The following is a 15024-nucleotide window of genomic DNA, read 5'->3' on the forward strand; positions in this document are numbered from 1 at the left end:
TCCCATAGCCATGAAGTATCTGAGGCTAGATTTAAACCTGGAACCTCCCATCTCTAGGCCATCCTCATTCTAGTGAGTCAGATAGCTTCCACCATAATTGGCACTGTTTGTACAATTTTTTCTTATGGATTTCCTAGGTTTTGTTTTAATTCTATAAAGCAGGACTTTTATTTCAGGAAATTTATGTTCATTCTGAAAAAATGCCGTGATTTTGTAATTATTTGTCATATAATGCTTGATTGACATTTAACCCTGCAAATGGACTTTAAATGAATTAAATTAGAATTTTTCTTTAACTGTTACTTTTTTAGCACTTATAATTGGAATGTGGACCGAGCATTAAACTTGCAGTTAGGGGAAACTTGAGTCCAGTTTTTGCCCCTGACATTTATTAGCTGTGTGACCATGAGCAATTCACCTTGGAGCTTGGGAGGCTCCATTAACTGGACTAGATGGTGCCCTACCTAGGATTATGAGACATCCAACATCCATCAGCAGCTCTGACAAGATTCCCAGTGGTCCTGGGGAAAGGAGCAAGGGATCGCTTTTGGGTGGGTTGTGGGGGGAGGTTGGAAAAGGGGTGCTCCATGGGTGCTGTTGGAGCTCAAAGGAAGGCTGGATTGGAGGCCGGACTGGATGGATCTGGACTTATAGACTTTTCCAAAGGGATTGAGCATTCTAGGAGTCCTTTGGGACTTTCTCCTTAAAAGGTTGTGAGAGAGTAAAGGGACAATAGCTAAAATATTGGAAATAATTATGTTTTTTCTTTATTAAGTGTGGTGACAATAAATTGCCAGTAGCTTTAAAAAAAACAAAACAAAACTTAATCTCCCTCTGAGCTTCCATTTCCTCATCTGTAACACCTTTCCTCCTTTCTAAACAAAGTTCTAAACAAACCTCTAGATTATCTAAGGCATAATGCTGATCATTGCCTTTAAATATATTACCATTACCAATTGCTCATCTATGTACCACTCATTTCTCTTTTGACTAATGTAATTTTTAAAATTACTGTTGCAGTAGGGGTTGAGAGAAAGTGTAAAGGCTAGTTTTAAGTTTGCTTTTTTTTCTGCTTTTTGTTGTCTAGACATTTATATGAGGTGAAATCAGTTGTTAAACCTGAAACTATAAATTATAAGTATTTCCTATAGAAGGTTAATCTTCATAAATGATTGAGATTTGCCTGTGGTAAGTAGAAAGGACTGAATTTTGAGCCTTTTCCTTAATCAAACCAGATTGATTTATCTAGAGACTACTGATGATTTATAATTATTGTATAATTTATCCCTTTCCTGCACTATTTCTTGGTAATCACAACCAAAGCAATCAGCATGGAGCAGCATCTTGTGAAAATCTTTTAGTAATTAAATACAATTGTCCTTCATAAAGATTTTGGTCTCTGGAGTCTCTTACCTGCTAAAATTGCTATTAAGAACACTTTAATTCATAAAATTAAAAAAGTTATGGATTCAAGGAATATTAGATGTCATTTAGTATAAGTAATTTTATATATATTGTAAAATTTTATTTATTTAGAATATTTTTCCACGGTTACATGATTCATGATTTTTTCCACCCCTCTTCCTTCTTACCCTCCTGAGCTGACACGCATAGTCCAAGTAATTTTAACAGAGAAAGAAAACTGAGACAGAAAGAGATTAAGTAAGTAATTTGCCCAAGGTCCCATGGCTGCTTAGTGGCAGAGCTGGGGCAAGAACTCAGCTATATCCATTGAAAGCTTCCTGAAAATCCTTTGTATTTTCTCTTTAGGGAAGTAATATTTGTTTTCCTTTGAAAAAATTTTAATTGGAGCATTATATTCTTTAAAAAATATTCTAATTTTTCTAAGAACAAATTGTAGAAACAATAATTCATCAAAACAAATCTAATTCTAAAGAATGTGGTTGGGCCAAAGAATAAGTCATAGAAACAATCAATGAGCTCATTAAACAATGTTTTGTTTTTTCCTAGTTACATGTAAAAATAATTCTTTTAACATTCTTTTAAAAAATTGAGTTCTAAATTCTCTTTTTCGCTCCTATACTTCTCCTTCTGCCTGAAATTGTAAGCAGTCTGATATAGGTTTTATATGGGCAATAATGTAAAACATTTTTCCATATTAGTCATTTTTGTGGAAGAGATCTTAAGTAAAACAAAAAGAAGAAAGTGAAATATATTTTGGTCTGTATTCTGATTATATCAATTCTTTCTCTGGAGGCAGATGGTATTTTTCATCACGAGTTTTTGGGATTGTCTTGGATCACTGTATGTTGCATTGTATTCTAATACCTCAAATTTTATAGCCTGTGAAATTTTATAAAATGCTTTCCTTGCAATAACCTTTGTGATAAATACCATAAATAATATTATCCCCAATTTATTGATAGGGAAACTGAAATAGGAGGTGAGCTGACTTATATACTCAGTGCTTAGCACTGAGCTTATCACATATGAGACACTTAAATGATGGTTAAGAGATAGGTTGATTGCCTCCAGTGACACAGCTAGCTAGATCAGAGCAGGTAGTATTTTTATTATGGGAAATTGCTTGTTGTGGTCTTCCTCAGCATTGGAGAAATGATTTCTTATACAAGGAAGAAAGTTCCAAAGAAGATTCATGGAAAGGCAGTAGGTAAAGAAAATATGATGTACATTTAATACACACACACACACACACACACACACACACACACACACACACATAACATATATATATATATATATAATTTCTTTATTGAATTATTCTTATGGATATAATCATAAATGATTATATCCATAAGAATAATTCAATAAAGAAATTATATATATATATATATATATAAATCATAAATGATTATATGTGTGAAGTCACTAGGTCCCCCTCATTAATTTTTTTTTTAAACTCATACCTTCCGTCTTGGAGTCAATACTGTGTATTGGCTCCAAGGCAGAAGAGTGCTAAGGGCTAGGCAATGGGGGTCAAGTGACTTGCCCAGGGTCACACAGCTGGGAGTGTCTGAGGCCAGATTTGAACCTAGGACCTCCCGTCTCTAGGGCTAGCTCTCAATCCACTGAGCTACCCAGCTGCCCCCATTAATTTTTTTTTAAGTATAAGACCCAGGCAAACAAAATTAGAGGGGCAAATAGTGAGAATTGATCCATTAATTTTTTAGGGGTGGAAAGTGTGAGAGGGAGATCCATGATCCAATGAGGGTAAATTCAGAGAAACTCCTCTGTATTTTAAGGCTACTTGTCTTAATTCTTAGTGTAGATGTCAAGCTATTTTCTTAAAATTGCTATGAAAATAGTTAATAATCATAAATCTAGCAGGAAAAATGACCTGGAAAACAACATATTATTGGACATTGACTTTTGACTGCTATTTAATTTAGAGCGATCTTTAAAATTTATTTTTTCAATTACTTGTAGAAACAATTTTAGACAGTTGTTTTCTGACATTTTAGAATTCAGATTTTCTCCTTTCCTTCTCTATCCTCCTAAATCCTGGTAAATAGTCTGATATAGGTTATACCTGTACTTTCCTGCAACACATTTTCATTTCGCTCATGTTGTGATAGAAGACGTATATCACATATACAATAAAAATCTCATGAAGGAAATAAAGCAGAAAGTGGCATACTTTGATCTGCACTCAGACTACAACAATTACTTCTTTGGCAGTGGATAACATTTTCATTATGAGTCCCTTGTAGTTATCTTAGAGACTTGCTTTGCTGAATAAGGGTTTAGTCCTTCATGGTTGATCACTTTATAATATTTCTGTTACTTTACCCATTGTTCTCCTTTGTGAAAGGGAATTTTTTTTTATCTTAACTTAATCAAGAACTTGGAGTGCTCCACCCTTTTAACTTAGTCAGGAATTTGAGAGTCCTTTTGATAAAAGTTCACACCCTCAGAGGCCAACAGGTGGATCCCACAGGGGCAGTGCCAGGCAAATTAAGAAACTCTGATTGGTTCCTGATATGTGATAGACCAACCCACTGTCTATTTTAAGGTAATCAATCAAGAACTTAAAGTATCCATACTTAACACTTGGTAAGTCACTAGCAAAGAGAGTTCACGCCCTAACAAGTCACAAGCACTGCCTCCCCACCCCAGTACTAGGCAAATTGAAAGGCTGTAATTGATTCTTGAGCTGATGGGTGGAGAAAACTGTATATAAGCGGGAGCCTGAAAGAGATTCACTCTGATTCATTGCTTGGTAGATTTTTGGGCTCTTCATGCCTGATGAGATTCTTGGTAGTCTTGGCCTCACATGTGCTGAAGATTTTCTGCAGTTTTACAGCACCTTTGACTCTTTGGATTTTGTCTTTCTTTCACTATGGGCTGGTCTATCACATCTCAGGAACCAATCAGAGTTTCTTAATTTGCCTGGCAATGCCCCTGTGGGATCCACCTGTTGGCCTCTGAGGGTGTGAACTTTTATCAAAAGGATTCTCAAGTTCCTGACTGATTAAGTTAAAAGGGTGGAGCACTCTTAAGTTTTTGATTGATTAAGTTAAGATAAAAAAATTCCCTTTCACATCTGATTCTACCTACTTCAGTTTGTATCAGTTCATGTAAATCTTTCCAGATTTTTCTCAAATCATCCTATTTGTTGTTTCTTATAGCACAATATAATTCCATTACAATCATATACCACAATTTGTTCAGCCATTTCCCCAGTGATGGATAACTCCTCATTTTCTAATTCTTTGCCACTACAAAAAAAAAGCTGCTAGAAATATTTTTGTACATATAGATCCTTTTCCTTTATCTCTGATTTCATTGGGAATTCAGAGGTGGTGTTGCTTGATCAAAGGGTATTCATATTTTTGTGGCTCTTTTGAGTATGGTTCCATATTGCTCCCGAAAATTCTTGTATCAGTTCACAGTTCCACCAAAAGTGTATTAGTGATTGTAAAAATGGAGATTTGAACCCCGGACTTCAATTCCCAGGAGTCCTTTGGTAGCTCCCAGAATTCCCCCTAATCTCCCTGAGTCCTCACCTGGGCTGAGAGTAAAGGGGGTATTTAAACTGACACTACACGTGGCTCTCACTCTTCCTGCTTCAGCTTCTGAAGAAGCACACGCTTCTCTTGATATGTAGTAAGTGAAATAGAATGGGCCTTTGGCCCTCCTAGGCATGTGCTATCTTATTTTGTATTTTCTTTATTTCATAATCTTTAATAAACCTCATAAAAATATACTTTTAGCAGAGAAACTAAATTTTAATCATAACATGACCCAATTTTCCTATATCCCCTTCAAAATTTTTCATTTTCCTTTTTGGTCATATTAGCCAATCTGATATGTGTGAAATGATATCTCTGAATTGTTTTAATTTGCATTTCCCTAAACAGCAGTGATTTTAGAGCAGTTTTTCTTATTAATATGGATAGTTTTAATTTCTTCCTCTGAAAAATGCTTGTTTGTGTCCTTTGACCATTTATTAATTGGGGAATGTATTGTATTTTTATAAATTTGATTTAATTCTCTATATATTTAAGAAATGAGGCCTTTGTCAGAGATACTTACTATAAAATTTCACCCCAAAATTTGTTGTTTCTTTTTAAATCTTAGTTGCATTTGGTTTTATTTGTACAAAACTTTTTAAATGTAAGGGAATCAAAATTATCCATTTTGTTTTTGTAATATTCTCTATGTACTGACTGTTATCTTTAATAGAATCCTTCCATCCTCAGTTTATGCTAGTGAAGTTTAACATGAGATTTACATGACATCTAATCTTTATGTTTTAATTCTTTTTTGTTGGAAGTTTGCATATTCTGCATCTGAAAAATTGTGTTCTAATATTCACATTTAGCTCATTTCCCAGTCATCTTTGTGACATTTTCTTCTGTTCTTTCCTCTCATTGACATTGAAAAGCATAAGAAGTGAAATCTTATTGAAACGTTCATTTTGTTTTGCAATTTTCCATACCCAGCAACCAGAGCATTCCTTTTAGAAGCTTTGATTCCAAAGTTCTCTACAAATTTCTATCATCCCCTTCTTCTCTTTTTCTTCATCTAATAAATATTTTCCATAGTGTTTGCTTACCTTGAGGTAATGCTAATTTTGAGGAAAGCACACACACATATATATGCATATATACATGTATATGTATATATATAAAAGCTTAATTATGAGCCTTTGAGATCATACCAGAAAACATGGGAAAAAACTTTTCTTAGCTGTGGTTTTGCAGTTTTAGTTACCCAGCCATACTTGGCTGCTGACTTTTTTAAATAATAGAAATTTCTCATAATAAAATATAAGATTTTAACAATAATGTGTTTAATACTTTAAGCTAGTAGGCAATATTTGTTTTATATTTGTGAGTTACAAATTTTAATGAATATGTAGACCTATCAGCATATTTCAGTGGTGATCCTAAAGGAAATGATTGTCAGAGATTTCCCTTAAAGTATAATCTGTTTGCCTTATAGTTATTTTAGTGCTCATTTTACCTTTCTGAAAGGTATGAAAACTATATTTTAACTCTATTTTTAAACTAGCCTCAAACCATATGCCAAGAAGTTCATTGATAAATAATCGTTTTAATTTCCATAGGATATGTTACTTTGAAAGTATATATTTCTAAAAATGATCAATAATTTGACTAACATTTTGTGATTTTAGTACATAGAATTCCATTACTCGCTTTGTTAGTTCAGTAGTGAGAAAATGCTTTGTTATGAAATGCCAACCAAGATTCTGTGCATTAATTGGGTAGAAGTTGCTTATTAATACTATAATTATAGTTAACATTCTTCATTTGAAAAATGTTTAATAAATATTAATTAAGCACTGATGTGATTGAATGCTACCCCAGTAATAAAACTCAAGAAAATAGAATTGAAGAATTGAATGATTCAAATATTTAAAAAAGTGGGATTCTGACATACCAAGTGTGAGAACCCAGGTCCTATATGTCACTCTATTTAATGGATTGCTATTCCCAGTAGTTATTTCTACTCTTTAAGGAAAGACTATAAAATGCTACATAGTGTAAAATTGTTTTTATTTGGTAAGAAATTTTTTTAGTACAGAATGTCTACCCACAGAATATTGCTAGTGTTTTCGATGAACTGGATGTTAGAAGTATTTTGATGTTTTATTCTATTTGACTTTCCAAGTATGAGTCAGATATATTCTAGAACAGCACTAAATGCTGGGCATCAAGACACTGAGTTGGGAAAGAGACTTATAGTTATCATAATCATCAATAAATGATTAATGCTTACTAATGAAGAAACAAAATTTATGTCTTAAACTTGCTTAAGAGACCATTTTGGAGAATTAGACCAGGTAGAAATGAAAGAAAAGAGAAAAGAATTTATGAGGGCCTTGTAATTAATATAGAGTTAACTGTTAATATATTTGTCTTTTCTGTTTTCGGCTAAAGTTTTGTTGCCAAGAAATCATGAACAAATTGCATTGATTCCCTAGTTGGGTAATTTCTTTTATATTCAGGAAAGCATTTGTGGACACTTTTTCATAGAAGTTGTCATCAGAGTAGTTTTCTTTTAAAATTGAAAATAGAGATCATCCTCCCTCCCACCTCCTACAATTTTTTGTCCTATTTTAAAATGAATTCATTCGTATGGCTTCATATTACTAATGCATTGTATTGTAGATTTACTGTATTTTTTCTTAGGATGCTTTTCCCATTTGCTTTTTTGCTATATATTATGTAACATTAATCATAATTTTGTTACTTTTTTTGGAGGGTTAATAACAGGCTAAATACACTTATCCTGCCAAGGATCTTGAATTTATAATTTGGAAGAAAAGACTTCTTCTAGACTTTTTAAATGAGTGAATTTTATACAGATTTTTTGCTTAAATATACCAAATAGGTTTAAACCATTTCTTATTTGAAAGTTTTTTTTACTGACTTTTTTCTTCCCATGTACAAATGTACATTCAATTCAACATACATTTATTAACCACCAAGCAGAGCTTGAAGTCATTGTGCTAGGCTCTGGAGCCTTCTGTGAATTTTAGATTTACTCCACCCTGCTTAGTCTTTAGAATTCTAGCAACCAGGAAAGTATACACTGCCACTTAAGGATTAACTGTGGAGGAGGAAGGTCTTTGAGCTGCATGTGCTAGCAAGTGACAAATCAGAAACAACTGACTGACCCTCTGGGCTGTCCAAAGCCAAGTTTAAGCCATCATTGGTACATGTGAGACACAGGAAGTGATGTAAAGAACTGCCTTTATATTTTGCGTCACTTCCTTTGAGAGGGGCTTTTGCGGTGGAACTTGACTTGATAGAGCGTGGGACCTCCGACTGCTTCCTTGAAACGACCATGTGATGAGTGATAAGGCTGACTCTTTTCCTTGACCTTTCTGAAGGCACCTGCCTCCAAGGAGATCCCTCATCTTGGAGGAGGCCTCCTGCCTGGAAACTGAGCTAGATTTAATCTTCTGGGAAAGCCCCTTGGCTGAGGCCTCTGAACTCCCCCTGGCTCAGACCAGTCCAGAGCAGATCTTCCCTTTCTCTCTCTCTCTCTCCCTCATTCTTAATTTCTTCCTTCTATTGCAAATAAACCACCATAAAATTCCATTCTGACTTGAGTATTTCATTGGGATTTAGAATTTAAATTCCTGGTGACCACTACAAAATATATTCAGTCTCAACCCTAAAATTTACTCTTAATACTTCTTAAGGATTTCTCATTTCCTGCCCTGAAATCATCTATTCCACCAGGGAGCTTATAACCTAATATATAATGCAGATATTTATTTTTTATTTGTTATTATTTATATATGTATCTCAAAGTTGACAGAAATCTTCAAATGAAATAAATTTTCTTTTTTGGAAAGAATATTAATCTTCCTCTCTTTCTTTCCCTCTTTCCCATTGATTGTCTGCTTAATCCCCTTTCATTGGGGAGCTGTTATGATACTAAACTTTCTAGGGAGTCATATGGCTTATCAACTCAGGAGGAAAGGCATATTTGTTGTAAGTATTACTTATAGAGATACCATATAACAAGTCTCAGGGATGATTCTTAGGTTCTTTTTGTCATGTGATTTTGAAGCCTTTTGAAATATTTGTGTTTAAATTTTTTCCTTTCCTTTTCTATACTAATGCTGAATTTTACAATCTTAGTTCAGAGAAGTAGAAATTGAGCTGAGCATCATTGCTTGGTAAGAGTTTTAGCAGAGATTTTTTTTTTTGGTCCATTACCATTGCATTAAAAAAATACCAGCATTTTTGTGTTTAGTGAATAATCCAGCTTTGTCATATGTAGTCTGCAAGTTGGTTTATTATATTTCGTATAATTTATGCTAGAAACATTATATATCTGTTAAGTTTCTTTGTGAACAAATAACATGATTAAATAACACTTATCCAGTAAGATATCAAGTTGTAGCTCAAATACTGTATAGAATTCATATTTTTCTTTTTATGAACCAGAAAGATAATTTCTTTAAAAAATTTTTTTTGCATGTATGATTTATTCTCTTTGGTTTCTGCCACTAATAACCTGTGAGCTCTAAACCAGTCTAATAAAAACTTAAAACTTGTAGAAGCCATCAAGTTTTGTTTACAGTTGAAAATGTAAGGTTTATTAGTCTGCAATTTCTATTGCCATTTACTTCAATTGGCATTTTAAGCCCTTTACTACCTGGCCCTTTGCAGCATCATTACATATTCTACTCCTTTATACACTCAGCAGGAGTCATACCAATCTTTTTGCTTCTCTTATTCATGACAGTCTGTCTTTCAGCTCCATGCCTCTGCAATGCTTCTTCTCTACACGTGGATGGTACTCCTTCCTTACATTTGTCTCTGAGAATCCCTGCTTTCCTTCAAGACAGTTCAGTTATCTACTTTTATGTGAAACCTTTCTATTATCTCCCTGCTAGCTTTCCCACAGTTAACTTTGTATCTATTTTCTCCTTATTTTGTATATGCCTATAAATGTTTTTCTCTTCTATTAGGTCATGCCCTTGAGGTCAAGGACTGTTTCACTTTTGACTTTATATCTGTAGCAAGTAGCACAGTGTCTGGCACTTAATAAGATAGACAGACTAGATCTCCAATTTCATCGATTTGGGGAATTCTAGCAACTTTTAGAGAATGGTTTAGAGTGTTTAAAGTTTAAATTTATTGCTCAGGTTCGCATAGCCAATATATTTCAGAGGCAGAACTTGAACCTAGTTCTTTTGGGTGTTAAGGTTTGCTTTCTGTCTTAACTTTCTCCATGGTGCCTTGACACAGACTACCGTAGGTGCTTTTTTAGTGCTTGCTGATTGATTTTGTTTTACCTGACCAAGCTCTGGAAGTATCAGATGAAGCACTTAGGTAGGAAGCTTTTTCTCCAGGCTGTTTCCAGGAAGATAATTTCCTCATCTGCCAGGGAATGCCGGTATTAGTTCAGGTGACCAGATGGATGAATAAGCATCGATTATTTTTTAAAAATAATTATACTGAGAATATTTTTGGATTTTTCTAAGTTTTTAGTTTAAGTTTTTAGACAAAGCGTATACATCTGGATCTTGAACTTATTTTGCCTCAAATCTTTGTGAAACCACTAACAATTAATTACTCAGGTTTCCTAGTGATAGGATCAAATTGAAAAATTATAAGTACTTCGTGCCTACTGATATGTTCTCTAAATTGTTGATTGGTATTTACATTTTTTTGATGTGGTTATTAATATTGAAAGTGTTAGCAAAACATTGTAAAAGATGTTTTTATGCTGCTATTCATAGTTTAAATGAATTTATATAAACCTTTGTAACTTTAAGTTGTATGATAATTTGGGACTTTTAAACTTATAATAGGTTTTCACATTATTCTAGATAACATGTATACAGTATTCTGCAAGACATTAAAGTTATATGTAAATGCTAGCCCATTATTATCATTATTATAATTAGTTAAAGGTAGAAGGTTCCTTAGAAAGTCTAATCCAATTCCCTTTTTACAAATAAGGAAATTAACTACCAGAGAAATTAAGTTATACAATAGCTACTCTTGTTTTTATGTCCATTTGGCTTAGTAAAATCACAGAATCACAGAATTTGAGTTAGAAGGGATATCAGCTACCTTTAACTTTAACCCTATTTGCTTCTGATTCTGTCCTCTAGAGCTAAACAGACCAAGGAAGATCCTCCTTCCATATGATAGCCTTTCAGATTACTTCTCAATGTCCCCTTGCATTTTCTTTTCTTTATGCTAACCCATTCTGCCTATGTCCTTCTCAGACTCAAGGTCCTCCTATCCTAGCTACCCACCTCTGAGCACTTTGGTTTTTGAGAATTTACTTTTTAAACTGTGACACCCAGAGCTAAACACAATATAGTAATGACAGACGAGGTAGGGGATTTGAACTTCCTGTTTCTGGAAGCTCAGCTTCTTTTGGTGCAAACCTAATCATATCAGCTTTTTTGGTTGACTTCATACTCTTCATGTGTAATGAGGTTATTCAAAAAGGAAAGGAGGCCAGTATGTTTCTAAGAAGTAGGATGCTTTTATGAATTAGTTCTATCCTAAAATGAAATATAGTGCCTTGTCATACAGTAACTTCGGAATCACTAGAATTTGGACAGAGATCAAATGACTATATTTTATAGGTAATAAAGAGATCATTTCAAAACTGGGTATGGGTTTAAATTATATGGCCTTCCAGTTTCTTCCAGATCTTGAAAATATTTGATTCTCTATGTATTACCATTATAATAACCCCACTTTACACATATTATAATTATTACTAAATAAATATATTTACCTCATAAAGAAAATATAGCAGAATTGATAGAAGCATATATATATATATATATAAATAAATGGTTTCTTTAAAAGGATTGTGGTTTCTATAATATAGAATGGCAAGTTATAGTTATGATCCTGTGACCAGTTAGATTTCTGGTAGTCTTTTTTTATATTTCAACAAAATATTACTCTCTTAAATGATACTACTACTGATACTACATACTAAATAGTATGTCAGTGTATGTAAAGTGACAACAAATAAAATAAAGTAGAAATACTTTTCTTTTAAAGGTTTGTTCACTGTACTGATGATTCCCCAGACCCTTGTATGGAATATGAGGTAAGGAAGCTTTCCTTTTTCTTGATGCTCTGGTACTTAGTAAATACTAAATAAATGTTCATTGAGTTGAATTTCTTAAATTGGTTTTACCAGTCCAGACTTAGATATACAAGAATGTTATTTATTCTTTCATGAAAAGTAAAATTTTATATTCTTTTTTTAAAAAGATGAGAACCTAGAACTCTACTTATATCTTATAGATTTACTTGTATTTTATAGATACTAATTATACTAATGATTTCTGCTTCTTAAACAAAGCTTGTAACCAATAAAAGTTTTCATATTAACATGTCTTCTTATTGAGTCAGGCAAGTGGGACCTATAATTCAGAACTGTATTTACAGGGTCCTTAAGCAACTATTAAATGGTAAAGGCTTTTAAATCAGTATAGCTCTGATGATGAAAGTTACTTTATATTCTTTACTAATTTCCTCTTTCATCTTCTAGATTTTAGTAAGACATTGCATTGTTATGATTTTGCTGCCAGATTTTACTCTTAAGCTTGGCCAGAAATAGGGCAGCCTCTTATTGGAACATCAGAATTGAAATAACAGTAGAAATAATAATGATTACTAGCATTTCTATCACATTACTATGTGCACAGCACTGTTCTAAGCACTTATAAATATTCTTTATTCCCTACAATAACCCTGAGAAGGAAGTGGTCATCTCCATTTCATCGATGAGGAAACCAAGGGAGGCAGAAATTGCTGTTTTAAAACTTGCCTACTTTTTTACAAAGCTGATAAGTTTCTGAAGCTGGATTTAAACTCAGGTTTTGCTGACACTAGGCCCAGTGCTCTGTCACTACACCATATAAAGGATTTATAATCTAGACTTTAAAATTTTTGCTATCCAGTTATATGTTAAGAACTTTGGAAATGCTACTTTTATGTTTACCCAAATTTTTTGCACTTATATTTTTGACATGTTAGTTTATTGATAAATAGGAATGTCTCTGATCTGGTTTAAAAAAAATTTTTAAATCAGGCAATTTATTTTTCCTTTGAATATATTATTTATTAGTATGCTATATTATCTAATGCATTAAAATCAAATTTAATATTCTCCAAAGCACATTTGAAAAATGTAATAATAATTTTAAAAGACCACTTGATTTTTAGATTAGTCTACAAATTTTTTTTTCTTCTTCCTTAACCAATCTTTCCCATAAATTATACTGAAGACTCATACCTTTACATCATGAATACTGTTTTTGAGAAAAGAGTTGATAGGTGCTGGATATAGGACAAGTATCAAATAACATTAAAGAAGATGAAATGTATTACATTTTAATTTAGAACAACAGAATTGTTATTGATGTGGGAGTTATCCTTGAGCTACCTTTTTGTTTATGGTCAGACGACTGCCTTGTCAAATCTAAAATCTGAAAGAGTAAAAACAAGAAGAAAAAAGGCAGCAAAGAAGGCAGAATAGGAAGAAAAGTACAATGTCCTTCCCACCTCTCCTTCACCATATACTCAGAAAAGCTTCTCTAAACAGAAAACCTACCGGACTAAATCCTAATTGGAAAATCCAAGAAAAAGTCTTTTTTCTATCCAGGTCAATTTAGGGATATATACATAAGGGAGGTCAATGGAGACTGGGAAGGGAGTTTGATTAGAAATATGGTAAATTGTGTTCTAGAGGTCCCAGATCCAGCATAGAACAGCTTATACTTATGCATAGTATAGAAATGGGCGCCACCTGGCAGTTCTATCACTCTTTACACATTTTTGAGTCAGAGATCTAGGGCAGATTGCTCTGCAAGGGCAGAGTCTAGGGATGGCATTCCAGGCTAAGGAGCAGTCACAGGCTGCCTGGATACTGAGGCAAAAAGCAGGTGGGGCAGGATCTTGATTCTAGTTTTCAGGCCATCCCCAAGTCTCCAGTGAACTAGTCAGGATAGGAATTGCTGAGCCAGAAGAACTTTTTAACTAGGCAGTAGGGGCTGAATCCAGTAATATTCTACTGGAGCTCCAAAAAGGCTTGTTCTCAGAGACCAAAAAAGAAGTCAGAAATGTTCAGAGGTGGGGCGGTTATTAGACTTTGCCCTAGTTTAGATATGAGCACTGAAAGTTTGTGGGTCCCTACACCGAGTTGTCCCTTTGATACTGAAATAACACTACCCTCAATAACCCAAGAAAGTAATAGCAAGACCAACTCAGACATCCCCACGACTACCTTATAAATGTGTAGAGGTTGGCCCTGCAAAAAGAATATAATAAAAAATTGAATTAAATAAGAAAAATACAAAATAAAATGATATAAAATCAGGAAGTAGATTGGAAGAATAAGCAAAGGAAAAAAGGGTCATTATTAAAAACTATTATGGGGGGCAGCTAGGTGACTCCGGAGATAGAGAGCCAAGTCTAGAGAGAGAAGGTCTTGGGTTCTATTCTGACTTCAGATTCTTCCTCTCTGTGTGACTCCCAGGAAAGTCACTTAACCCAAATTGCCTACCACCACATACTACTCTTCTGCTTTGAATCTAATACTTTGTATTAGGTTTATTAAGAAATAACAACAACAAATAATTATTATGGTGATAGGGATGCTTAAAACAGAAGCTCAAAAGAAGAATATAATGCCTAAATTGCCTATAGCTAAAACCTCAAAGAAAAACATAGGTTGGGCACAGAATCAACTAGTTCCTCTAGTTGATGAACCAAGAGTTTAAAAATGTTTTTATAAGTGAAATGAGAGCACTAAATAAAAAAAAAGTTTGAAAGCAATGAGAGCCATGGAAAAAGGAATTTAAAAGTGAATTAATAAGAAGTAAAAAATTTTATCTTAGGAATACATGCCTTAAAAATTAGAATGTACCAAATAAAAAGCCAATGGTTTTAGGAGACAACAAGAAATAGTAAAAGAGTCAAAAGACTGAAAAAAATAGAAGAAAATTTAAGTTATATTGTAAAAAAACCCAACTCACCTGGAAAATAGAGTAAGAAGAAACTAAAGGAT

The 15024-nt window shown here is 33.5% G+C and overlaps 1 protein-coding gene across 3 annotated transcripts in view; it reads left to right on the forward strand.

Annotated features, from left to right (window-relative positions):
• Window positions 1–15024, forward strand: part of CDC123 (cell division cycle 123) — a 174137-nt gene that overhangs the window by 93764 nt on the left and 65349 nt on the right. For all 3 annotated transcript variants that reach the window (XM_001363530.4, XM_056799447.1, XM_007503959.3), the window contains one exon: window positions 12009–12057. In XM_001363530.4, coding sequence (XP_001363567.1) covers window positions 12009–12057 — 49 coding nt within the window. The remainder of the gene's footprint in view (window positions 1–12008; window positions 12058–15024) is intronic.

The sequence above is a fragment of the Monodelphis domestica genome, chromosome 5 (assembly GCF_027887165.1).
Source record: "Monodelphis domestica isolate mMonDom1 chromosome 5, mMonDom1.pri, whole genome shotgun sequence".
Lineage (NCBI taxonomy): Eukaryota > Metazoa > Chordata > Mammalia > Didelphimorphia > Didelphidae > Monodelphis > Monodelphis domestica.